Source organism: Stigmatopora nigra, chromosome 23 (assembly GCF_051989575.1).
Source record: "Stigmatopora nigra isolate UIUO_SnigA chromosome 23, RoL_Snig_1.1, whole genome shotgun sequence".
Classification (NCBI taxonomy): Eukaryota; Metazoa; Chordata; class Actinopteri; order Syngnathiformes; family Syngnathidae; genus Stigmatopora; species Stigmatopora nigra.
Window position 1 is genome coordinate 1,914,783 of NC_135530.1, and position 25,257 is coordinate 1,940,039.

At 46.3% G+C, this 25,257-nt stretch overlaps 3 protein-coding genes across 9 annotated transcripts; 1 reads left to right on the forward strand and 2 right to left on the reverse strand.

The window, feature by feature from the left end:
- ndufb2 (NADH:ubiquinone oxidoreductase subunit B2) lies at nucleotides 1–929 on the reverse strand. Its single transcript, XM_077709823.1, has 3 exons — nucleotides 710–929; nucleotides 356–503; nucleotides 1–124 (listed from the first exon to the last, which is right to left on the reverse strand). The coding sequence occupies exons 1-3, from the start codon at nucleotides 793–795 to the stop codon at nucleotides 50–52; spliced, it is 309 nt and encodes a 102-aa protein (XP_077565949.1). The 5' UTR covers nucleotides 796–929; the 3' UTR covers nucleotides 1–49.
- On the forward strand, nucleotides 265–22,444 carry kmt2e (lysine (K)-specific methyltransferase 2E). 7 transcript variants are annotated; one of them, XM_077709816.1, is made up of 23 exons: nucleotides 265–516; nucleotides 7,836–8,023; nucleotides 10,220–10,331; nucleotides 11,035–11,264; nucleotides 11,346–11,485; nucleotides 12,035–12,219; nucleotides 12,894–12,932; nucleotides 13,012–13,212; nucleotides 13,806–13,936; nucleotides 14,001–14,118; nucleotides 14,203–14,312; nucleotides 14,892–15,144; nucleotides 15,524–15,622; nucleotides 16,263–16,448; nucleotides 17,050–17,430; nucleotides 17,514–17,816; nucleotides 17,904–18,054; nucleotides 18,246–18,472; nucleotides 18,591–19,139; nucleotides 19,216–19,469; nucleotides 19,773–19,852; nucleotides 19,939–20,018; nucleotides 20,099–22,444. In XM_077709816.1, exons 2-23 carry the CDS (start codon nucleotides 7,950–7,952, stop codon nucleotides 21,089–21,091), a joined length of 4,896 nt encoding a protein of 1,631 aa, XP_077565942.1. In that variant the 5' UTR covers nucleotides 265–516; nucleotides 7,836–7,949; the 3' UTR covers nucleotides 21,092–22,444. The 7 variants fall into 7 exon arrangements, with proteins under 7 accessions (XP_077565942.1, XP_077565938.1, XP_077565943.1 ...); XM_077709812.1 differs by lacking the exon at nucleotides 265–516 and adding an exon at nucleotides 3,017–3,413; XM_077709817.1 differs by lacking the exon at nucleotides 265–516 and adding an exon at nucleotides 3,017–3,413 and having other exon boundaries at nucleotides 12,038–12,219.
- On the reverse strand, nucleotides 21,367–25,109 carry lhfpl3 (LHFPL tetraspan subfamily member 3). The gene is made up of 4 exons (XM_077709822.1): nucleotides 24,406–25,109; nucleotides 23,513–23,743; nucleotides 23,397–23,442; nucleotides 21,367–23,031 (listed from the first exon to the last, which is right to left on the reverse strand). Exons 1-3 carry the CDS (start codon nucleotides 24,845–24,847, stop codon nucleotides 23,420–23,422), a joined length of 696 nt encoding a protein of 231 aa, XP_077565948.1. The 5' UTR covers nucleotides 24,848–25,109; the 3' UTR covers nucleotides 21,367–23,031; nucleotides 23,397–23,419.
- Nucleotides 25,110–25,257: the final 148 nt, after the last annotated feature.

Consider the following 25,257-nt stretch of genomic DNA (forward strand, 5'->3'; position numbering starts at 1 on the left):
TAGTAGTTTGAGATTTATTATTTATGTACAATCAGGAGGTATATATTTCTTATTCCTGGTCATCTGCAGGAATTCCAAGTTCCTCGTCTGTCCACTGGGAAGGATCAGGCCAAGGAAAATGACCCTAAAGCAAAAAAAAAAAAGATGAAAGCAGTTCGCCAAGGAAAATGACCCTAAAGCAAAAAAAAAAAAGATGAAAGCAGTTCTAGATGTAATATCTCTGTATCTGATGTTCTGTCACCAGCGATTTCCATAATTTAGTTCACAGGTTAGCAAAGAGATAGGTGCACTCATCAAAAGAGCCACATGTGGCCCGCGAGCCATATGTTCCATACGGATGCAGCTGTTGTCTTACCAGGACGGCATCGGAGTCGTGCCACATGTGCCAGAGAATCCAGAACCACATGGCACCGCTAAGGAACTCCGAGTCGAACTTTTGCTTCTTAGTGATCTGAGGATATTGCCTGTACTGTGGTTCGATGTGTGGATCACCACCGCCTGCCCTGCAAACGAAAGGTAACCCAATTAAATTCAAGTCATTAGTATTATTACCATTTATAGTGATGATGATGTCAAATCTATCAGTTCAAGTGGCTTAGATTCCAAACAGCGTCGAGTACAGTAAAAGATGATCGATTAATCACATATCTTGTCATGTTTAGCTGCCGTAATGTAACTCGTTAGCATCACAAGCTAGCTTTGTACTTACTTTCTCTTTATTATCCTTTGTGGCGCGCGTCTGACAAGTCGAGTGCTGCCACGGAAGACGCTAAAAAGCATCCCCAAAGAAGACATGTCTTTAAAGAACAGCTATTTTATAGCATATGCGTTCTAAAGTTACAACTCTATGTATCCTAATTTCGCTATGGAGTCACCTTCCCAAGTCAAGTAAAGGGTGCTCTCCAACATAAACGCCGCTGATTGGACAAGACCCCGTCGTGTTTCGTTTTCGTACGCCGATTGGCTGAGTGAGAACCTCATTGCATTTGTGTATAATTACCGCCTCCTAGCGGACATGGTGCATAACGGTCATTTATCTTGTCAATAACGTAGGATATAACATTACTTATTGTGCTTCCCTAAGAGATGTAAGCTATCAATTATTTTACTACCAGCATTTTTAAAGTTGCTTCAATATGTCCTTGACATCAGAGGAACGCCAGTGTATGATCAACATGTCCACTAGATGGTGTCAGATTATTGCTACTATGCTAGTTTTTTTCCCCCTGTTTGTGAATACATTCCAATCGTTCTTTTGTCTGTTTGACACACTCCCCGCTTGTTTTAATGTTTTGTGCATATTTATATAACAATACACACACTTGACTTTGATACCTTGCGGCTTAAAAGCACCCCGTGACCGTGGAAAAGTACTGTCAGACAAATAACGAACATGTGTGCTTTTCCACAAGCACTAAACAGGGACCGAGTAGACAAATAACGACTGCGCATGTGCAGCTCAAGACTCAAGAAGAAGCCGGAGGCCATCTTGACTCGAGTCGACCAAACACTGTAATGAGAAGACATTTCTTCATAGAACGGTTGCTGTCGTTAATACCAGTCCCACCACATTCGAACAAAACGTGAAGGTGTAAATATTGGCTCCAGAAATGTCAAAAAAGGACGGTTTTGTAGACGTGAGTCGCTGCGACATTTGTGGCTAATGGCGCCGGAAAAGCCTCTCCGGTTGCGCCCCTCTCCCCTCGCAGCTCAGATCCCGCCCACTGGATACTAACCGCATGATGTCATGGCTATCGAACCGCTTCACGCACTCCAGTATAAAAAGAACCAGCATGTTTTCACTTTTAATTCGTGCACAATGACTGACTTTAACAGACAGGAAGAAGAAACAAAACAAACAAAGCGGCGACTTTCATTATTAAATGTCATCCTCTTTCTCTCTCGAGACGTGTCCTCCGGCGCCTCGACAAGCCGCTCCTCGGTCAACTTTGCGTCGGGCTAAAGAGGAAGGAGAAGAAGGAATGCAAAAAATGGAAGAAGGAAAAAAAACAGAAGGGCTCTGGTTTTTGCTGCGCCCGTGCAAGGCAACCGATGCGGTTAGGCAAGTGCGCATGTGTGAGGAGCTGCGCCTTCCTCGGCGTGGGGGAGGGGAGCCGCTGCGTGGAAACGATGAGGACATCCTCTCCAACGTTGTGATGTCAAAGGGAATTCTACAGTGGTTTGACGCAACGTAATAAACATTCGATACACCATGTCCGTATGACACCATTTTGCGGATTATCCCTTTGCAAAATAAGTATTTCTCCCTCATTTGAAATACCCTGCCCATGCTCACAACTATTCCATATGAGCTTCAGTGATAGATACTTAATATATTGCAAAACAACAACAACACAGTGCAGACCTAAAAAAAAAAAAAATCTAAACCTCTGTTTCAAAGTGATGGAGTGTACAAACTAGGGTAAAGGAATGTGGAAATGCTAAAATCCAACATTTGTGGGGATGCACTTTTCAGTGATTTGAAGATGGTGTAAATATCACATTGTAATTTTTATATTGGTGTGAAAGTTCCCCTTTTTTAACTACTGTACTTTCTTGCCTGCACTCTGCATTAAAAATACTCTTGTGTAAATAGTTACATAACAGCTTGACTGTCTTGCTGCTTTGAGTTTGGGATTTTGGTGCTGCTCTTCAACCAGATGACACATATTGTCAATTAATATTCAATTACAAAAAATAAGTGTGTCAGGATGTAAACACTAGATCAGTCACACATATTGATTCTGAACATTTTGACGTAAATGTTTCTGTAAATGTGATGTGAATGTGTTGCTAAAAAACAACAACAACAGTATAAAAGTAAGGCAAAACAAGCGTTTATTTTTACTTCATTGTTTTTATTACATAAAGCGATTTTAAGCAGACGAAACAAAAACAAACAAAAAATGGCGGACAGCGGAGGAAGCACTTGCGTGCACGCGCATCGGGCACAGTGGCCCCTGTGAATCCGACCGTGTCACCCCGCATACGTGCAGGAGGCGCTTCAGTCTTCCTGCAAGGGGGGGTGCGTTGGGGGCGGAGTCTCCACAGTCCTGGCAGGGCCGCCATTTTTGCAAAGGGAAAAGAGACTGCTTTTGAGGGGGATCTAATTTGGAAAGTCGTTCTTTGCCCAACGAATAGTTTGTTTTCAGCGGTCGCCCCCCCCTCCGATTTGTGCGCCGAGTCGGACCTCCCTCCCCCTTGTGCAGCAGCAGAGGCGGCGCGGATTTTTGGACAGGAGAGGACTATCCGGAGGAGGCGACAATACGAATCCGAAAAAGCATCTTTTTTTTTTTACTAGTGCTCCGCAGCGAACGAGTCTTGTTTTGGTTGTTTGGAGCTTTGCGACGAGAGCGGCGAGGGTCTTGCCTCGCTCCCCAGACCGACCCCCCATCCAACGTGGATATAGCAAGGTACGTCCGGCGCCGTTTGTTGTTCATGTCAGCTTCTTCCAAATCCGAGCTAGAAGGCTATTGTTGGCTTTACTTTAGCTGGCTAGCGTTATATCGGCTAGGCGAGGAGCTTCCACGGTTGTTTGGCCTCGCTTCTACTCATTTAATGCCAATTAGCCGAGCATTTTGATTGAAATACCTTAGTGACGTATGCTACTAATGTGTCAAGTTGTCCGAAAGAGCGCTGGCTACAAGCTAGCTCGTGCTATTAGCCCAAATTAGCTTGACAGATACGGAGTGTCAACGTTTGACTGGCCGCACACGAAACGTCATAAAAAGCGATACAGTGTTGTCGTTCGCATGTGCATAACTCCGTGGTGGCTTAAGTCGACCCAATATGCACATATTGCTACTCGAACTCGGCCATTGGAGGGGGCGTATCACGGTAAATGTCAAGGCTTTGTCAAAATGATCAATAATAGAACTTCGCTGAGCTGCGGGGTGGGGGTAAGTGGACATTTTGGACTCTTCGGGCCGGATGGCAGCGGTCTCATTAGTCGGACATGGCGAACCCTGACCGAATATTTACGTGGCCGTACCCATCGACGCACCCCCCGCCCAACTGTGCATTTTAGCGGATCAATTGGACTTGCTGGTTGTTAATACACGCGCGACAGTGTCAAACGTGATACGAGCCGACCCAAGTTCCACCCGTTCGCTCGCAGCTTGTTTCCGGCTCTGAAACGATGAGCTTCGGCGTTTATGTCAGCAAAATGTGTGCTTGTGGACCCCCGTGTTTGCATGCTAACAGCTGCCGAAATGGCTTAAATGCCTGCCTTCCATGGCGCAGTGACCTCGCGCTTCTGGGACTTTTTTTTAGACGAGACGAATTTAATAATAGAAAAGAGTTACCCCCCAGGGGGAAGTGAATGTTTCTGTTCTTTTTAGTGTCAATGATGGGTCAAAAGAGGCCATTTGAAGTTGATTTTCGGGGTCTGTTGCGGTCGATTGGTGCAAGCATGGGGGAGGGGAGGACGCTCCATGTCATCCAGTTTTTTAATGAAATAAATATATGAACAGGCAGCGTGCTTATTCCGCAGTAAGCATAAGCTAGCAGCTGAATTGTTATTAAAAAAAAGCCTGCGTTAGTCCAGCGAGACAGGCGTGACGTGTTGGCTTCTTCCTGTTTCTGTGCATACAAAACATAAGCCCACTTTTCATTGTCGCTGCTATCTTAGCATTAGCCAGCGAGCTAGCAACCATTACGTATTGCTATAATCGCTGCCGTTTGTTTGACCTTCACTGACGACACAAAGTGGAATTACCCTCCGGTTATCGGTGGGTCTCACTCTTCCACGTAAACGTGTCGGTCATGTGTGGGGCGGGTGGGGCATTGGCATCGTCTCGGTGCTCCCAGTTTGCCGTTTTCGTTCGTCTGTCCGGAGCGGCCCGCATAAATGTTAGCCCCATTAGCTTGCCGCCTGGGCTTTCGACGAACTCGGCACCGACGTTCGACGACGCCGCCGCCGAAACTGAATATTCGTCGTGCGGTTGCGTGGTGAGGCGGTTCAGCCGCCGAGCCTCCGCTGCTTAACAACGACGAAAAAGCGGCAGGAAAATGGCGTCCGCGACCAGTCTGTTGTGGTAACATAATAGTAACGTTGTCGCCTCCACACCCCTACTGGCAGCCCTACTGCAGCGCCGACACACTCAGTGGGAAGCAACTACACGCATATATATATATTCAATCATGATCGTGTATATTTACAAATAATAATGCCCTTAAAATCCAGAATGCATTTAATGTCGGATAACATTCGACCTTCTCTCAAAATCATAATAGACATCCAGGAGTTTGTCACTAGCATACGTCCAATCCAATTCAGCCGGGAGGAATGAATGTTTATTGTTGTCAATGGCAGTCGTTCATAAGCATTTTCATTGGTTGTTTTCAATGAGCAAAATCCTATTGTCACGTCTGTTTTGGGTAAAGTGTTGTCTTCGAAGGCAGACTTCACCATGTAGGGGATCGTGTGTGTTTGACCCCCTCCCACAGGCTCGGGAGTGATCTCACTGGTGTGGTACCCGCACCCCCGAGAGACCCGAGCAAGACAAACTCTGGCTCACGTGACCTCCCAGCTGGGCGGAGGAGACCTCGGCTCAGGTGACCTGTTTTCGTGCCGGTAGCAAGCAGTTCACTCTTTTTTAACGGTAGAGCTGACCTCCACTGACTTGAGTGCCTCTGGGTAGTTTTTTTTTTAACAGGCTCCAGTATTGATGTTGGTGATGTAACATCACTGTGTGCAATGGGTCATAAAAGACTGCAGCAAAAGGACCTGTGGAGACCGGTAGAAGCCTTTTTGTACCTTTTCATTGATGTTCAATGCTGCCCTCCTTACCCCAGACGATCTATTTCTCCTGTTTATTTAGGAGGGAGTAACACATGTTGCTTAAACAGAGTGTAGTTTTCATTATTTGTACAAGCTGGTCATTAAAAAAAAAATAGCGCACAATGTCCTGACCGTCTTGCTAATGCAGTCCCCGAGACTTTCTTTTGTTTTCTTAATTTGCTTCAGCCTGCAGGAGTGCCAGTTGCTAGGTAGTGGTCACAAACACTGCGACACGTCCGTCCGTCCTTGTCAACCCCCTCCCACCCCCTTAAGTGCTTTTAAGGAGTCTCGCTAGCGTTTTTTCTTCTAACGTAACAGCTCGTGTAAATGTTTTTATGTGTAGCACTTGAGTTGAAGCGTGAGCTGGACATGTGTCTCACCGGTCGGTGGCCACCGTGGAAACAATCCATCCGGGGGCATACTTTGTTTGATTCTCCTCCGCTGAGTCACTGCAGCCGCCTTCCGGGATGGTATCAAGGCACATCTGTTTACTGTTTGGCAGTGAGGTGCAGAAGCAGGGCTATTGGATATTGTTTTCTCCCTCAGATTTAAGAAAGCTGCAAAAATCACCTCAAAAACATGGAGGGGCCACCACCACCGCCGCCGCTGAAATGACCAGTTTTTCTTTTTCTTCGCGGCACAATGACGCCACTGTGTCCCCCCCACCTTCCCTGCACACCCAAACTTGCTCGCGTTGTACGCGAGCTCAACGTTGCCACCCAGAGTCTGTGCGGGGTCAGAGCCATGCAGCCATGCCACCGGGCCTTTTCCTTGTTTTTTTTTTTTTTTTTTAGGAAGTGCGTGAAGAGGGAAAGAAATCCGGCTGGGTGCGGTGACTGGGCAGAGGGAAAAGTGGTGTGTTATCCCCCTCCCTTTTTTCTTGGCCGCCTGACTGAAGGGGTGACGGACAGTTCCTGTAAAGGAAGTGGGAGGAGCTCACCAACGCGTCCTAAACTCAGATTTAGACAGGAATGCTTCTGTGCTGTACTTGTTTTCACTCTCTCTCTTTCTCTAACTCTGATGCCTTTTGTCCGTTTTGACTGTTTTTCAAAGACGTCATGTGCCTTCTCGAGACAGGATGCCAGATTGGAGAGTCGGGCATAAGCATGCTACCATAGGAAGAGGGCGAGTCTTGACGTCTGCCTGTTGTTGTTGGCAGGCTGCCTCTTCCATTCTTTGAGCAATCGGTTCAATGGGTCATTTCACCTTTTTACAGTCAATATGGCCCCCGGGTCCGAAAATTTTGCCCACCCCTAGGCTAGATTAATCAAACGGGTTGAGATTATACAGGCCCTCGGCTTAGTTTGTACACAGAGAGTGAGTGCGTCTCATTCTCCAGGCGGAGGTGTGACCTCCACCCTATTTGGTCCCGGCATCTGCGCCCTCCCGCTAATCCTGCTTATCAACAGAGCTCTGTATCCGGGCCAGCCACACTGACACACATGCTCCTGTCTGGACATTCGGGACGGCACGCACACGCCGCGGAATTCCCACCAGCAGTCCCCGACATTTTCAGAAAGTGGCAATTGGGCAGGAAAAAGGTCCGAGTGTGTTCTCCTTTCTTGGCCACCAATGGGCCAGTGGGTGTTCTCTTGCTCCCCTGTGTGGGGGGTTGCTAACAGTGCAGCCTCACCTGAGCCTTGTGTGTTTCCATGCCTGATTTGTAACGCCAATTAGTGCCGGGTCAATGGAAATCTCGATGAAAGGATGGGGCATAATAATTTCATATTTTGATTGACGATGATAGACTCTCTAAAATAGATTAGTTTATCGGACCTTCCCAAAAGAGATTGGATGTCAATGGTAGCTATTTTTTGTGTTGTACAGCCCCTCTATCTTTTTTAAATGACATTTTAATATTTCTTAATACATTCCTATTTACTTGACTTTGTACTTTATACTTTTCACTTTAATGATGAGTGATGAGTATGTTAATACTTTAGTCCTTTTTGTCCTGTTTATGTTTCATATGTACTGTTAACGGATGCACTTTTTTATATGTATCGTATCTTTTAAATGACGACAATTTTCTTTTTCTCCTTTCTCATTCCAGGCCTTGTGGATGCACTTAGATGTCTGCAATGAGTGCTGTGGCTGGAATGCCTCAGTGTTTTGGACTGCCATTCTCTGGACTCAGTAGGACAAGAAGTGATCAGCAGAGAACGTCATGAGCATAGTCATCCCCACGGGGGTTGACACAGCAGCAGACGCCTCGTACCTGGACATGGCGGCGGGCTCAGAGTAAGTAGCCACCAATACTTCTCGCCATCAACAACCTCCATTTTCCATATTTCTGGTCATTAAACACCCTTCATTTGCCTCTGAAACCCTACCAAGAAATTATAAGGGAGAAACTAGCACTAATGGACAATCGCGCCCCCTTGATATTGATCATCTTTGCTCTTAACCGCCACGGTTGTTAACTCCACCCGTGTCAAAATGGCAGCGGGCAGCATTTTGCGGGTCGCCCGCGTCTTTAGCTTATCACGGCCCGATGCGCCGATGCAGAAAGGTGCTTGCCGTCATGGCAACAAGGCTCCCGTCTTCCCCTCCCGCCTTCCGCGGCGCGCTCGTCAAGGACACTGGCGTGGCTTTAAACGAAGCCAGAGGCTTTCGCATGACTAAAGAATAACGCGTCATATGCTCACAAGGCAGCCAGGAAGACGGCGTCTCTCTCTTTAAAAAACGGGGAGAGCCCCCGCCCCTTTTTTTGCCTTCATCGGTGATAGCTTGTGTTGCCATGGTATCTGCCTGTAAGACCACCACCACCTCCCCTCTGCACTGCGCAAGTCCTGTTTCCATGGCAGCACTATGAGTGACAGGTGGTCCTCACAACAAAGCCCCCTCCTCGTTTATTTCCAATGGCGTCTGAGGGTCATGCGGCCAAAACACGAACCCCCCACTCCACCCTTCCCTTTTGTTAGGAAGATGTCAGAATAAAAAATGGCGACGGCAAAGGAAAAGAGAAAAAAGATGGCGTCGTGTCCTTTTCCACATCCCTTCAAGTATGCGGCGCAGGAAAGGCCAGCTGTTAGCTAATGTGCTGTGCGTGCGTCCGTGGCCACGGTTACACGCTGGCGGAGTTGGTAACGTTGCCGTGGCAACCGGCCGGTAGAGAAGGCATCGCCGCTGTCCGCTCACCAATTTTTTTTGTGTTTTGCTCGGGTGAAATCGCATCTGTCCTTCAATGAATCCAACATTAATGGTTGTCTTCTTACTGCAAAACTGAAAATAACCAACAAATATTCATTGTATGAATCAAAAGCACATTATTAGAGTCAATATAAGGAATTTATTCATCCAGTAATGACTGTTTCCTTACTGCAAAACTGAAAATAACCAACAAATCGTAAATGGATTAAACATTAAAATTCAAATCTTGAAATAACAATTTTAGCCCTAATTAGGCTGCAAAATTCTCTAAAAATTCCTTGGAGGTTGCTTTGACATAAGAGTGTCACCCCAAATTTCAGACTTTATCCAGTAGGGTCTATTCCATTTCCTTAATTTATACAAATTATGGATTTAAAAGTCTACTTTGGCATTGCATTGTTTCACTTCAGCAGTTCATTACTTTTTTTGATGGCGTTAATGATTGATAGGTGAAAGGTTGAACTCGCACGCTCTTATTTTTTTTAGCGTCTTTAACGCCCGTGACGGTTAGGTGCGCCAATGTGGCAGTTAATCAGTAGTGTAGACACACAAACAACTGTTACACACACACGCTTTTAACACAGTTCCGCCTCCAGACCTCGTGCACACACTTGTTCAGGGTTTTCACTTTTGACGGCAGAACTCCGCATTAAAGGACGTGTCGACTTTTGGAAGTGGAAGTTTGTGGCAGGTAATGTAGTGCCAAAAATCAGGTGTTAAACTGCAGTTTAAGTGTCTTGTTTTTGGGCTTTCTTTGTGGTTAAATGCTTGGATATCTTATACAGTGCTTAAATGTTGGTGAAACGAAAGAAATGGCGTATGGCTTGTTTACTATATATAATATGTATGTTACTAGTTTGACAAAATTTGACTGGAGTTTTTGTTGCCAACAAAAACTTCATGTTTTTATGTTAATGTAATAGGAGTTGCATTCATTGGAGGAAACAATTTGGATTATATTTACTATTTGTTGTTGTAAAAGTACTATTTTCATACTGTACACCGCTTTTATACACCATTCCCTCCATAAAAAACATGTTCGGTCGGGCCGGTTAAGAACGGCTCGACAGGCTCTTGGCATTTGCGCGCAGATTTTTTTTTTTTTTCGCGCCGAAAGTAGATCTACAGGTTTGGCTTGAGCCGACCTGACAAACCATTGTGTGTTTACGTGACGACACGCGGGCCCGCCTCGTCCACAGACAGGTGCTTCCAGTCGCGTATATCCGTGCTGGACGCTAGCGAATGACAAGCAAGCTAATTAAGTTTTGAACACTTTTTTTGCAGACCTGAGTCGGTGGAGGCCAGTCCGGTGGTGGTAGAAAAGTCCAGCTACCCGCACCAGATCTACAGCAGCAGCTCTCACCATTCCCACAGTTACATTGGCCTGCCTTATGCTGTGAGTAGCTCAAGCCCGCATGCGTTCGACCTCTAAGGTGCTCGGATGTTTGGTCCCCGGTATTTTGGTCGCCGGTCAAATGTTGAATGGAGAGTTTACTGTTAAAGGCAGCTCTCAAAATTATATTCATGAGAGAGAGTTTAATATCCAAGAGAGAGGGATTAAAATTGAAGTACTGTTTAATACCTGAGAGTTTAATATCTAATATTCTCTCAATATTATATTCATCCGACAGAGTCTAATATCTAAATATCTTCTGTTTTCAACAGTACTTAGATATTAAACAGTACTTAGATATTAAACAGTACTTAGATATTAAACAGTACTTTGATATTAAACAGTACTTAGATATTAAACAGTACTTTGATATTAAACAGTACTTTGATATTAAACAGTACTTTGATATTAAACAGCACTTAGATAATAAACAGTACTTAGATAATAAACAGTACTTAGATAATAAGCAGTACTTAGATAATAAACAGTACTTAGATAATAAACAGTACTTAGATAATAAACAGTACTTAGATAATAAACTTTCTCTCATGAATATAATCTTGAGAGCTGGTTTCAACAGTAAACTCTCTGTCACCATTTGACCGGTAACCAAAAGGGACCAAAATACTGGCGACCAAACGTCCGGTCACAGACCTCTAAGACCCCCTGGCCTCAGTTATTTGTATTGTGCCTTTTTTTTTTTCAGGACCACAATTATGGGGCACGTCCCCCGCCCACGCCGCCGGCCTCGCCTCCCCCGTCCATGTTGATGCGTCAGGGCGACGGAGGGTTGTTTGTTCCGGGCGGCCAGGACGAAGCGTCCACGGGCACCACGCTCAGCACCTCCGAAGATGGCAGCTACGGGGCCGACATCACCCGCTGCATCTGCGGATTCACACACGACGACGGCTACATGATCTGCTGCGACAAGTGCAGGTTTGTGTTCGTCGTCACCGCCGACGCCGCCTTCTCGTAAATACTCGGACTCAAGTCCATGCGCGCCGGTCTCCGTTTTAGCGCCTGGCAGCACATCGACTGCATGGGCATCGACAGGCAGAACATTCCTGAGACGTACCTGTGCGAACGCTGCCAGCCCAGACACCTGGACCGGGAAAGAGCCATCCTTCTACAGACCAGGAAACGGGAGTGTTTGTCCGGTAGGAGGAAAAAAAATAATACCTATACTTATTACACTTAAAGCAGTTTTTTGTGACTATGCTTGACCATTGAAATTGTGTCATTGTAATGTTGTACATTATTGCGCAATGACAACATGATTTCGCAACGCCTTCCTGAAACAAATGTATCATTTTTTGTTCTATTCTTAAATCTTAACTGACAGCCAAAGATATGTTTTGACATTTTGGTGCAATGTCAAAAGGTATGGTCAGTTAGTTACCCATTTTTTTTTGACAAATATGGATTTTGCATTTTGTTTAGAAGAATGCATTTCCTTTAAAATGCAATAATTTGGTCAAAATCATACATTTTTATTGCTTTTAGTGAATTGGGACAAATTGTAATAAATGTCTGCTCTACATTAACCTCAATATTCGAGGGATTACTGTATACATAATATTGTAGTCCTGTAGACTTCATCTTGGAATATATAAACATTACATACATATATAAACATATTTGTGCAGTGACACCTGCCGGGCACATGAATATTGAGCCTAATCTTTGCTGCTGTGTTATTATTGAAGTAGACGGGGACACCAGCGCAACGGAGAGTGGAGATGAGGTCCCTCTGGAGCTCTACTCCACCTTCCAGCACACGCCCACAACCATCACCCTCACCACTGGGCGCCTCGGCAACAAGCAGGTGGAAAAGAAGCGGAAGAAGAGCGGCGAAAAGGACGCTCCGGCCTCTGCCGCACGAGCTAAGAAGGTAACCGATGTCCTCCAATGACACAGTGAGAATGGACTACTAACCCAGGGGGGGGGGCACCACATTGACTTTAAAAATTTGACAGATGGGCCGGGGTCAGCACAAGATATGATACAGATAAAAAAGTGCATCCGTTATCAGTACATATAAAACATAAACAGAAGAAAAGGACTAAAGTATTAACATACTCATCACTTATCATTAAAGTAAAAAGTATAAAGTACTACATAGTCAAGTTAAAAGGAATGTATTAAGAAATATTAAAATGTCATTTATAAAAAGATAGAAAGCCTGAAAAACACGAAAAACAATTAAGAGTGGACACCGCTACTGCCATTGGCTTCCTTGTGACGGCGCCATCTTGGAGAAAAAAAACATTATTTGGACAACTTTTGCGGGCCGGATTCAGCAGCCTAACGGGCCGTCTGTGGCCCGCGGGCCGTAGTTTTGCCCATTTCTGGACTAACCATTACAGATGAACTTAGTTTGAACTTGTTCATCCAAATATTCTTAATCATGTGGATTTTAGCGTCTTACTTTTCAATGGGACTTTAAATCAACCTGTCCGCTTCCTTAAAATTCCTGTAAAAGTGAAAATGGACTTTGTTAAGCTTTATCCTGAAGCCCAATAGTGTGCTCTTCTGCTCTGTTTACATTTTAATTGCCTTCCGCAGGCCTTCCGTGAGGGCTCCAGAAAGTCCTCGAGAGTAAAGGTAAGAATAATCATAAAGCAACTTGGCGCCGCTTTATCGCGCCCATCCATAAATTAACCCTCTGTCCTCATTCGTCCAGGGTGCCGCTCCCGAGCAGGAACCCACAGAGCACCCGGCGCTGTGGGAGAACAAGATCAAGGCTTGGATGGAACGCTACGAGGAGGCCAGCAGCAATCAGTACAGCGAGGACGTCCAAGTCCTGCTGCGCTTTAAAGAGCAAGGCGACGGCAAGAGCCTGGCTTACAACACGCACTTGGCTTCCTTCAAGCCCCCGGTGGAGGTATGGCAAAATACTACTAGATCAGGGTCAGGGGAACCTAGTATGGCTCGGGAGCCATATATGGGAAAAACACAAGTGGTTGTCGGAATCTGGTTTCCAAAATGGTATCATGCAACAGTAGTCGTTTTATTGTATTTTTTAAGTAGGGTGGCTTATATGCGAGAAATTGTAAAATTTAATGATTTAAAGGCTTCTATGCGCGTAAATACGGTACTAAAATTTCATTTTTTTTTTATATATATATATTTTTATGTGTATGTGGTTATGATTCTGTATTATCTCAGCAAAAAACACAAGTGGTTGTCGGAATTGGGTAGGGAACCTATGGCTCGGGAGCCACATGTGGCTCTTTCCATGAGTGCATATGGCTCTCCACTAACCTGAGATGTAAAAAAAAAAAATGCAAATTTTTGTATTTTAATCTTTCTTACTTTTACTTTTCAATTTTGAGAAGGCCTCTCAAGAAATAACATTATAAAATAGGATTTTTTTATGGCTCTCTCTGTCAAAAAAGGTTCCTGACCTCTGTCCTAGATCGCCATTTAATGGTCCATCTGGCCGGTAGTTGACCTTGAATGTTTTTATTTGTGCAGAGTCATATTCAAAAGAACAAAAAGATCCTGAAGGTGGTGAGAGACTTGGCCCCAGATTCCCTCATCATCGAGTACAGGGGCAGGTTTATGCTTCGCCAACAGTTCGAAGCTAACGGCTACTTCTTCAAGAGGTCAGTTGCAGGCGGGCGGTACACTCATCGCAAAAAGTGGCCTAACCCTCTACTTTCTTCTCAGACCTTACCCCTTTGTGTTATTCTACTCCAAATTCGACGGGCTGGAGATGTGCGTGGACGCCCGTAACTTTGGCAACGAGGCGCGCTTCGTCCGTCGCTCTTGCACCCCCAACGCCGAAGTGAGATTTCACCCCGTCGTGGACACGTTATACAAAGTTCTCCTCCTATTTCTCCGCTATAACGCTCTTCTTTATGTGCTCCAGGTGCGGCACGTCATCGAGGAGGGCATGTTGCACTTGTACATCTACTCGCTGAGGCCTATCGTCAAAGGCACGGAGATTACCATTGCCTTTGATTACGACTACAGCAGCTGGTGAGTCCATTCTCCATGTAAATAACATAAGAACATAAATAAATGTCAATTCATGTTGTCTGCACGTACTAAAAGACTGCACCCCTAGCTGATAATACAGCTGATAATACAAGAACTACACATTTGAAAGAAAATTCATATTTTGTTTATAAAATGCAGCTTTCTTCCCCGGGCCGTACCAAAACACCAGATGGGTCGGATCCGGCCCGCGGGCCGTATGTTTGACACCCCTGCTCTAAACTGTGCGCAATTGCGCACTACTCTCGTCTTCTCCGCGCAGCAGCAATCATATGGCGCGCAGTAAATAAAATCCAAATGATGGCGCCGTTTATGCGACAGCCAGTGGCTGTAGCTCTGTCCACTCTTATGTTTTTCATGTTTTACAGCATGTTTTACATGAACAATTAGAGGGAACATTGACATGCACCTGCTTATACTGTTGTGCCCACAGCGAGCAATGATGATGTCACTCACACTGGTACTCAGGTTGTCTTTCTGCCCAGACCAACGGAAAATTAGAGGGGACATTGTTATCAAACATGAAATCCGTTGACTTAATGCTTTTTGTTTCATCCACAGTAAATACAGGGTGGACTGCGCCTGCGTCAAGGGCAATCCCGAGTGCCCCGTGCTCAAGCACACACTGGAACCCACCGAGAACCTGGGCGCCCCCGTGCGGCGGCGCAACAGTCGCAAAGACAAAGACCCGGGTCGCGAGGACCTTGGCCAAAACCAGAACTTGAGCGTGGACCTCGACGGCAAGGCCAAAAACATTGGCGACTGCAAACAGAGGAAACTTTCTCCTCTACGGCTCTCCATCTCAAACAACCAGGCAAGACTCATTTTCAAATATTCCATTGAACCTCTCTTGGCCATATTTAATGGCTGTCTTGTTAGTCTCTGCATGTTATTTCCACTGTTTGTCCTTTTTTTTTTTTTAAATATACTCTCACTATTCCCTTCTGCTAGTTATACTTCACGCCAGGTAGCATTGTCTTATCCCTATAAAGATGCTAGCAAGTGCTAGCTAGTGGATAAACAGTGTTTTATGCCCAATTCCACCAAAGGTGATGAGCCACCCATGAAGCCCCGCCCCCTTCTTATCTCATCTTAACCTGTCTTGCGCTACCTTCACTTATTCTACCTCTCGTCTGTAGCCAGACTTGAACGACAAAGCGTCATATCGTGGCCTTTCCCGCTGCCTTTTACAGGATCCTGACTTATTTGAGGATTTAGAAGACAAAACGTCTGTTAGCAATGAAGTAGAGATGGAGTCAGAGGAACAGATTGCAGAGAGGAGGAAGAAGATGGTAAGTGTCACAAAGCAAACGGCGCCGTTTGAGCTTTGTAGTAGCTTTCCCCGCAGCTGCCCGCCGGCACAGTGAAGTTGACAAAAAACAAAACAAAAAAAAACAAAAATTTGCTATTCCTTGCCCCCTTCTCCCTGTGGTACTTGTGCGTATCTGGGTGTGGTCTGACATTTTTTGGCCTGATATAGATGCAGATGTCTTCCTCTCGTCCACCACTACTGACATTTTCCCCTTCATGTGTCATGCTTTTGCCGTCTTTTATCTTTTGGCTTTTGCTCATTGCCTGTTGCTCTGTGTTTAAACCCCGCCTCCAAAACCCACACTGATTTGCATCATTAGTCACCCACTGCCAACATGTATTTTTCATCAAATTGCATAAATTGTCATTATATGATTCCCATAAAGCTATATAATGCAGGGGGTCGGGAACCTTTTCTGATGGAAAGAGACATAAATAATTTATATTTTTTAAATGTTACCCTATTTTCACGACTATAAGGTGCACTTAAGTCTTAAATTTTCTCCAAAATAGACAGTGCGCCAACTGTCTCCAACTCTGCTGGTCCCACCACTGCAATTTTCCTCTTTTAATGATGCTTCCGTGACCCCTACATCACTCATCTTAACTCCTCCCACACAGACACGAGAGGAGCGGAAGATGGAGGCCATCTTGCAGGCCTTTGCACGCATGGAGAAACGCGAGAAGCGGAGGGAGCAAGCCCTGGAACGCATTGGCAGCGTCAAGCCTGAAATTGGGGGACGCGGCGACATCAAGGAAGAGTCGCCCGTCACTCCGGAGACGGTGGAGTCTCCTTCTGTTCTACAGGTAATATCTAAGTACTGTTTAATATCTAAGTACTGTCGAAACCAGCTCTCGAAATTGTAGTCATGAGAGTTTAATATCTAAGAGAGAGACTAATATCCAAGTACTTTTTAATATCTAAGTACTGTTGAAACCAGCTCTCAAAATTATATTCATGAGAGTTTAATATCTAAGTACTTTTTAATATCAAGTACTTTTTAATATCTTAGTAATTTTTACTATCTAAGTACTTTTTACTATCTAAGTACTTTTTACTATCTAAGTACTTTTTACTATCTAAGTACTTTTTACTATCTAAGTACTTTTTGATATCTAAGTACTTTTTACTATCTAAGTACTTTTTACTATCTAAGTACTCTTTAATATCTAACTACTCTTTAATATCTAACTACTCTTTAATATCTAAGTACTTTCTAATATCTAAGTACTTTCTAATATCTAAGTACTTTCTAATATCTAAGTACTTTTTAATATCTAAGTACTTTTCAATATCTCAGTACATTTGACCAAAAGGTACCAAACGTCCGGCGACCAAAAGTCCGGTCACGGTTAAATTTACCTTATGTGGATGAAATACCTTATTTTTTTCCCCCTGTCCCTCAAGCCGCCTCTTCTGGAGGTAAAAGAGGAGCCAGGGTTAAAACCGGCTAAGGTCAAGGGCTCGCGGAACAGGAAAAGCTTCACCCGGAACCGCACGCACATCGGTCAACAGCGCCGACGAGCCCGCACCATCAGCACCTGCTCCGACCTGGCCCCAGGTTCTCCGCCCGAGCCGTTGGAGCCCCTGACCAGCGATGCGGTGGAGGGGGAGCCGCCCAGCGCGCCGGAGCCCGAGGCCGTCGTCGTTGCTGTTACTGCCGCCGCCACAGCCACCGCGACTGCCACCACCACCACCGTGCAACCCCCGGACAGCAGCCCCCCGCAGAGCAACTCGCCAGCGCACGAGAGGAACCGCGTCGGCAGCAAGAATTTTAAAACGAAAAAGGTCTGTTTTGAGTCGAATTGCAGAAAGTGGAATCATCGTTTAGAACAGGGATAATTATTATTATTTTTTTAAAATCTCTACAGCACTTTGTAAGCGAATGGGTGGGCGAGAAGCCACCGGATCGCCCGGCGGCACGCACCCCAGAACCGCCCGTGCCCGAGCGGCCCCTGCGGATCAGCAGCGACCCCGAAGTCCTGGCCACCCAACTCAACGCCCTTCCCGGCCTGGCCTGCTCCCCTCAGGTCTACAGCACGCCCAAACATTACGTCCGTTTCTCCTCGCCATTTCTGGCCAGCCGCTGCCCCACCACCCCTGGCGTTCCCACGGGGAGACGGCGCCCCAGGGAAGTGCCCGAAACGCCTCCCACCACCGGCTCCTGCAAGAAGGTGACTTCCACTGTTGCTCTTCGTAAGAATGCACCCCTTCCGGATTGCTCACTCACTCACGCTCTCTTTCTTTCTTCTCTGCTACAGCGGTGGTTAAAACAGGCTCTGGAAGAGGAGGGATCCACCAGTCCAGCCAGTAGAACCAGTCTGTTCATGCCCAGCGAGGGTCCTCTAAGCCCCTCTATTATTAATGGAGACTCGGACAGCCCCCTCCCCAATGGCTCCTGTTCACTGCCTGGTATGCTGCTCAACTCATTCATTTAAAAAAAAAATTAAAAAAAAAAAATATGGTGATAGACCAGATGTGGGCAAACTACAGCCCGCGGGCCACATCCGGGCCACTAGGCTTTTTGATCCGGCCCGCCGACGTCCAAATAATGTTTTTATTTATTAATTTATTTTAATTTTTCCACCCCAATGTCCTTTCAGAGTTGCCCACTCCTTTGAAAAAGCGGCGCTTGAGTCCCCTCGACAACTGCATGTCGGAGAGCTCCACACCATACGGCTCACCTTGCGCCACGCCCACCCGGGCCGACCAATCGGAGACGTCTCTGCCGCCCGTGTTGACGGCCACGCCTCCGCGGCCTCGAACAGAAGAACCCGGAGTGGAGCATTTCACCGGCACCCCTCCGCAAATACTTAGTGCTCCCCAAGAGGTACATTTTTAAGAGATGTTTGTTTTTTGCCTCCCTTTAACCAGCCCTCCCACTTAAAATAGATTGGCCTTCTACTCCACTTTTAGAAAAACCGACCGCATTTTTTTGTTCTTCACAGATTGAATCTTCCGTGGAAAATTCGCCCGACGTTAGCGCCAAAGCTAATTCGTCGGAGACCGATCGTCCCCCTTCGTTGATCCCGTCGCCCTCCGTTCGGACGCCGACCTCCGACGGCCTCCCACCCGAAACCAAGACTTCCATCCCAGGAAGTCCGCAGCCGCCTCCCATCGTCGAGAGCGCGGACTTGGCGGAAGAGCGGGCGGACGTCGTCGTCGTCGCGGCGGATGGCGTCGCCGGCGAAGGCTCCTCGTCTACCGAAACGTTCGCTCCCTCGCCCTTCCCCGGTTGGATAAAAAGCCCAGAGAGGTGCTCAACCACACCGGCCGGCCTCAGCTTCTCGCCCATCAACTCCAACTTAAGGGACCTGACCCCCTCGCATACCTTGGAGCCCCTGCAAGCTCTTTTCAGATCCGAGGTTACCACGGCGACTCCTCAAGCAAACTTGAGCGAAGGACAGGCTCCACTTTTTTACCCTATCTCCTCCGAAGACACCACCTCGGCCCACGAGGTGGGCGGCTCTTCGCAGAATCCCCCACAGAAGAAGAAGGTAAACTTGGAACTACGTCGCCCTCTTGTGATGCACTACCACAACTTTCCGCTCAATGCTAATTTTTCTCTTTAAGGTTTCCCTGCTGGAATACAGGAAACGACAACGTGAAGCTCGACGGAGCGGCTCCAAGACGGAATGCGGCTCCCCCGTTTCTGGCGTGCCCCTTTTGAGCATCGATGTTTTCCCCGTGGAGTCCGCCAGCGAGGCTGTCTTACCTCCACCGCCGCCGCCTCCGCCACCACCTCCGCCTCTTTGTGGCGCAAAAGACCCGCAAATGCCGGAGGACTCAGAAAACGCAGGGGAGAGGGAAGGAGGAGAGGGTCAATGGTACGTTTTCAGATCAAATTCCTTTTTATTGGCTTTACTCATTTAGACAAACTTTTGGGCCCGGAGGGCCACATTGACTTTAAAAACTTGACAGATAGGATACAGATAAAAAAGTGCATCCGTTAACAGTACATATGAAACAAACAGTAAAAAGAGGACTAAAGTATTATCATACTCATCACTAAAGTAAAAAGTACAAAATCAAGTAAAAAAAATGTATCAGGAAATATTAAAATGTCCTTCAAAAAAATATAGTGGCCCATAGTTTGCCCATGCCCGAGTTAAACTGTGATTTCTTCCCAGGACGTCGTCGACATCTGTGGAGCAGGCTCGTGAGCGGAGTTACCACAGAGCTTTGCTACTCAGCAAAGACAAAGACACCGGTAAGGAAATTTTAAGCCAAAGTGCCCAAATCTAGACTACTTCTACTTCTATAAAACACCTCTATGGCAATGTCTTATCTTTCAAGATGGCGAGCTCGAGGAAGGGGGGACACCAACACCCGTGGACTGCACATCACCAGGACCTCAGAAGACTCCAACTCACGCAGTAAGTAACAGCCAACCGGATCGGTCACGATCATTCCCGACGCTCTGGTTTTTGTACATTTTTTTTTGTCTCCTCCCTAGCCTGGCTCTCCCGTTGCCGTGGTGCCACCATCAACCTGGAAAGAAGAAGAAAGCGACGGTCCTCCTCGAGCGCCTAACACCGCCTTGCCACCGGCAGCGCTCAAGTCCAAATCGTCACCGGTCACTCCGACCAAGCTCCACCCACCGCCGACCACGTCGCCCGCACTCTACCAAGGACCAGTTCTCCTCCACGCACAGCCTCAAAACGCACCCTACCGCGGTCCCCGGGCGCTCTTCTCAACCTCCTCCTCTTCCTCCTCCTCCTCCTCCTCGCAATCCCAGAATCAAACTTCGGGCCAAGCCCCGGCGCCTTCGTTCGTCCAGTACGGCGCTCAGGGCGCTCCTCCTCCTCCGCCGCCACCACCCCCGCCTCCCCCGCCGGCGCCTCCTACCGCATCCACGGCCTACTTCCCATCCCAGAGCGCCTTCCCGGGATTTAAAGCGACGGTAACGCCCTCGTACTCCCCGGGCTCTCAGAGCTTAATGCAGACTCTTCCGCACAGCGTGCACTACCAAACCTCGGGCACCCCGCCTCCTCCTCCTCCCCCGCCCCCTCCGCCCCCGCACCCAATGTCGGCGCCCGCCCTGCTGCACGTCAACCTGCAAGCCGCCCCCATCCAGCAAATTATGCTGACAGCCCCTCCGACTCTGACACAGGGCCAGACCGCCACTCAGCAACAACAGCCACCCCTATCCCTGACCCCGCCTCCGCCGCCGCCCCCTCCGCCGCCCAACCCCGCCGGCGGCACCCACCACTTTCAAAACTTGGCGGGGTTCCAGACGACGTTGCTCACTAACTCTACGGCACCCCCGTCGACGTACCCTCCTTCCCTCCAGCAGACAAGACTGCCGCCGCCCCCTCCTCCGCCCCCGCAACAGACTCAGCCAGGCTCGGCCACGGCACCCCAGCTGTCCAATCCCCGACCCCCTTCCTCGTCATCTTCAACCACGCCCTTCCACACTTCGGGTTACCTGAGCACGGGGTGGCACTGAAGGGGGCGTGGTCACCCGGGTTTTCTCGGGAAGGGCATTTCCATGGGAAAATATTCCAAATTGGAAGCTTTCTATGAATTTCAACGGGAAATAAATCGACCACACCTTCGAATATGAATTATTGGCATACGTTTTGGGGCTGTAAATTGGCACCTGCTACTTGCAGTCCGGAAAATATGGCGCCGAGCTTCAATGAATTCCTTTCCTGACAAATCCCATGGAAATCTTCCCACATTCCTCAGTCATTTTGCCACCCTAAACAACGGGGCAGTGTATTTTCTTTTTTTTTATGGCCAGTGGAAAAACAGCTTATAGTTGGTACAAAGGGTATTTCAATGAATTTAAAAAAAAAAAGAAAAAAAAGAACTGACATCATTATGAAATCAAACTGTAAAAAAACAGCGCCCACTTGTGGTGGTCTTAGCGCTCTTCTGGTTTTCTACTTAAAACAGGCGGGCGGGCAAGTGGGCGAGGAGTTGACTGTCGTTTGTCTCGTCCTGTTGTTCCTGCCGCACTTTGTTTGTTTAGCATCGGACATTCCAGCCTTGGCCCAGCCTCTTCCTCTCTCGTCCTTCGTTTTCTAACTCGTTGTCGACCTTTTTGGCGGAGATAGACGTCCACTCCATTTTGGCAGGGTTCACAGCCATCCATCCCCCCCTCACTTCAAATGGATCGGACGCCTATCGGTCTATGGTCATTGAAATTCACTGAGCCACATGCAGCTATAGAGCCGTATCTTCTCACCGTCAGTGGCACTAAAAAAAATTAAATGAAATCTCCCTGCGTCTTATAGCATTTTTCCATGAAGGCAAAAATATTTTTTTTTCTCTCCCCTCCGTCTAACATCCTAAAAATAATCAGGACTGCCTTTTGTGCTTATCTGGCAGTTTTTTCGAGGGGTCCTGTAGTTAGAATGCGAGCATTTTTTTGTTTGTTTTTTAAACTAAAGCATTACTTGTAGAAAGTGTATCGGAAAATGTATGATTTTGGTGGTTACACCGGCTTTCACCAAGAACACGTTTGTAAATATCAGCTTTTTTGTTTTTCTACGCCTGTACAATTCGCTGCCATTGCACCTCCATTTTTTTTTTCAAACATGGTTGTACATAGGAAAAAGCTCTTCTTGGCAAAGCTGAATGAATTTCCGTGACTGTAGCATTATTTTTTATTTCCACCCTTCTCTGGATTCATGAACTTTTTCCTGTTATTTTTTTATTATTAATATTATTATTATTCGTATGCGTGAGAGTGTGTTTGTGCAGGGGAGGGGGAGGAGCTCACGGACACTGCACTGGTTGGCTATTTTCATGGTTCATTATATTAAAATCGCTGTAATGACAGTTTTTTTCAACATTTCAGTTCGCCCGTTGTATTCCTTAAGAAATTGGAATATTTTCAAACTATTTATTTGCTTTTCTTTCAACATTTTTTGCCTCGGTTTAAGTTTTCTGCTAATTTTCCCTCTAAGATATGCACAATTACGCACTACTCTCGTCTTCTCTGCGCAGCAACAATCATATGGCGCGCAGTGAATAAAATCCAAAGTTGTTATTGGGTAATGAATTAAACTCGTAACTCAAGGCACTATTGTGCCACCACAAAAGAAATAGGAATTGTAGAGGTAGATGGATTGTAACATTTTTGTCTTGTATTTTTTCTCATTTTTTGAAGGACTTTAGCACTCCACAACACTAAATGGATGGCACATGTATGACATCACTACAACTCCAACTTCTAAAGCAGAATGGCAAAGTACATCATGGATGAGGTCCGTAAAAAGTCCAGCTCTTCCTGTTTGGTGGCCAGAGGACGTCAGCAAAAAATCCACCAAAAAAGCAAGCAGTCCAAGGTAAATGTTATTTTACTAACTGATGTTCCTTGTTTCTTGTCCACTTCAAAGTTTCAGGTCTTTTCCATTTTTTTAGGGGTGACCTCATAAGCTGAAAGGGGAGATAAGCACAGTTCTGGTGTCAGGTTTAGGTGCTCGGACGTTTGGTCCCTGGTCTTTTGGTTTCCGGTCAAATTGTGACAAAGACTTTACTGTTGAAACTAGCTTTCAAAATTATATTCACGAGAGACAGATTAATATCTAAGTACGGTTTAATATCTAAGTACTGTTTAATATGTAAGTACTGGTTAATATCTAAGTACTGTTTAATATGTAAGTACTGGTTAATATCTAAGTACTGTTTAATATCTAAGTACTGGTTAATATCTAAGTACATTTGACCGGCGGCCAAACGTCCGTTCACGCAGATTTAGCTTCAAGATTATCAAATTACAACAATATGCTAACATTCCTCACCTTTTCCAAGTCGGTGAAACAGGTTAGATGGTATTGTTGGAATTCTCTAGGAAGAAAAAAAAGCAGTTTTCAAAACTGGGCAACATTATTTTTCTTATTTTGATGGAGTGACTTACTGTCTCCCAGTAGCTCGTCGGCCATGAGGCTATCCTGGCGGTTGCCCAGCACAAATGCAAGGAAGGAGAGAATAAGAGCATCCATGATGCCCATGATGGCCAAGATGTAGGCCCATCGTAGGGAACATGCACCCAACGTGTACTTGTCCGTCCGCTCGCCACACATTCGTTTCACCTCGTCGCTATCCCAACCGTCCGGGTAGATCAAGCACCCCAGGATCAAACACGTGCCTGCGAATGGACGCCAACTATGAAATCTAATGATTTGAACATTGCTCCCATGCATCTTATTTTAGCTTTAGCTTAGCATTCCTCATAGCCAAGATGGCAGTGAGTGTTTGCTTGGGTAGATTACTTACTGTGCCCTGAAAATCCTCATTAGTGAAAGGAGGTGATCCCCTTTCATCCTACTGATTTGTCTGCGCTCTACATTTGCTATCTCCCTTAACCGCATCACTACCCTCAAATACTTCTTGTTGACTACACTGCAATTTGAATTTGGGTTTAGTTTGAAGTACTTAGCTCACTGAACTTCATTTAAATACAATATGTACTACATTTTTTTTTTTTGCAAAAATCAGAAATTATGAATGATAACTGTACATCAACTCATTTTAATTTAATGTTTTTGTGCCATAGATGGTGATATAGTTGCCCCATTAATTATGCCAATTGACGCATCTCCAATCCAATTTGGCATCTTTTTCCATCAAATATCAACTAAAAGGTACCAAAACAATCCGTTGCTGAAAGCCTCATTAACATTTTTTTTGCATCCATTCTTTATCCTCCCCAGGAATCCATCTCCCGTTAAATTCCCCTAAATGAATGGACTCAGACCTCCAGATTTTTGAAGAAAATATGAAAAAACTAAACCACATAACCTGTCATACCTGCTGCTAGCTGCATCCACCCGCAAATCTTATAAACAGTGCCGGTCCCGCAGAAGAAAAAGAGCGAGAAGCACCCGATGCAACCAAGAACCAGCACCATGGACGTAGCCACGAAGAAGGCGGCGGCCTTAAAGGCGCCTGATGGGATGCTGGAGTACTCTGAGAAGGTACCCTGGCATGTCAACTCCCGGGAGAGACCGCTACCGATGCAGTAGTGGAAGAGGCCGAAGTAGCCTGTCTGTGGGGTGTCAGCCCCGTCGCCGATCCAGTAAGGCTGGATGAAACATACCACGTTAACGATGGCGAAAAGGATGGTGAAGATGGCCCACAGTACGCCGATAGCGCGGGAGTTGCGCACGTAGTTGGTCTGGTAGATCTTAGCCGCCTCCGAGGCTGGGAGCATGCCAGGGCCGGGGCCAGTGCTTGATGCACCGGGCACCATCGCGCTCCTTCTTCCACCCCAAGCCGCCTCCTGACGGGGAAAGACGCTCGAGCTTAGCGGGACATCGACGCACTTCGGCCGGCTGGATGAGCGACGACAGGTCCTTGTTACAGCATCACTTGGCTGGTGAGTTAAAGTCGAAAATGCATTTTTCACCCGTCTAAGCAATTGTTTTTACCAGCGTAAAACAATGAGTCCGCCGTATATAGGTGATGGGGATATTTCAGGGATAACCCACATCCTATAATCCCCCTTCTGACGTCATCGCTTGTGAAGTGTGTGTGCGTGTGTGTGTTTGTTGGAGTTTGCATTTGTATGTGCTAGGAAATTCTTTATTAGAACGCAAATATATCTACATATATGATTAGTTTATTTCAAGCAGAAAAATATAATAATTATTAAATATTTTA

Excerpts from the sequence above, each read along its gene's own strand:
- ndufb2 (XM_077709823.1), bottom strand. The coding sequence starts at position 795 with ATGTCTTCTTTGGGGATGCTTTTTAGCGTCTTCCGTGGCAGCACTCGA. Across the intron at positions 504-709 it reads CAAAGGATAATAAAGAGAAA|GGCAGGCGGTGGTGATCCAC; the intron begins GTAAGTACAAAG and ends TTTCGTTTGCAG. Across the intron at positions 125-355 it reads ACGACTCCGATGCCGTCCTG|GGTCATTTTCCTTGGCCTGA; the intron begins GTAAGACAACAG and ends TTTTTGCTTTAG.
- kmt2e (XM_077709816.1), top strand. The coding sequence starts at position 7,950 with ATGAGCATAGTCATCCCCACGGGGGTTGACACAGCAGCAGACGCCTCG. Across the intron at positions 14,119-14,202 it reads CTTGCACCCCCAACGCCGAA|GTGCGGCACGTCATCGAGGA; the intron begins GTGAGATTTCAC and ends TATGTGCTCCAG. Across the intron at positions 20,019-20,098 it reads AGAAGACTCCAACTCACGCA|CCTGGCTCTCCCGTTGCCGT; the intron begins GTAAGTAACAGC and ends TCTCCTCCCTAG.
- lhfpl3 (XM_077709822.1), bottom strand. The coding sequence starts at position 24,847 with ATGGTGCCCGGTGCATCAAGCACTGGCCCCGGCCCTGGCATGCTCCCA. Across the intron at positions 23,744-24,405 it reads GTGGATGCAGCTAGCAGCAG|GCACGTGTTTGATCCTGGGG; the intron begins GTATGACAGGTT and ends GTCCATTCGCAG. Across the intron at positions 23,443-23,512 it reads CGACGAGCTACTGGGAGACA|AGAATTCCAACAATACCATC; the intron begins GTAAGTCACTCC and ends TTTTCTTCCTAG.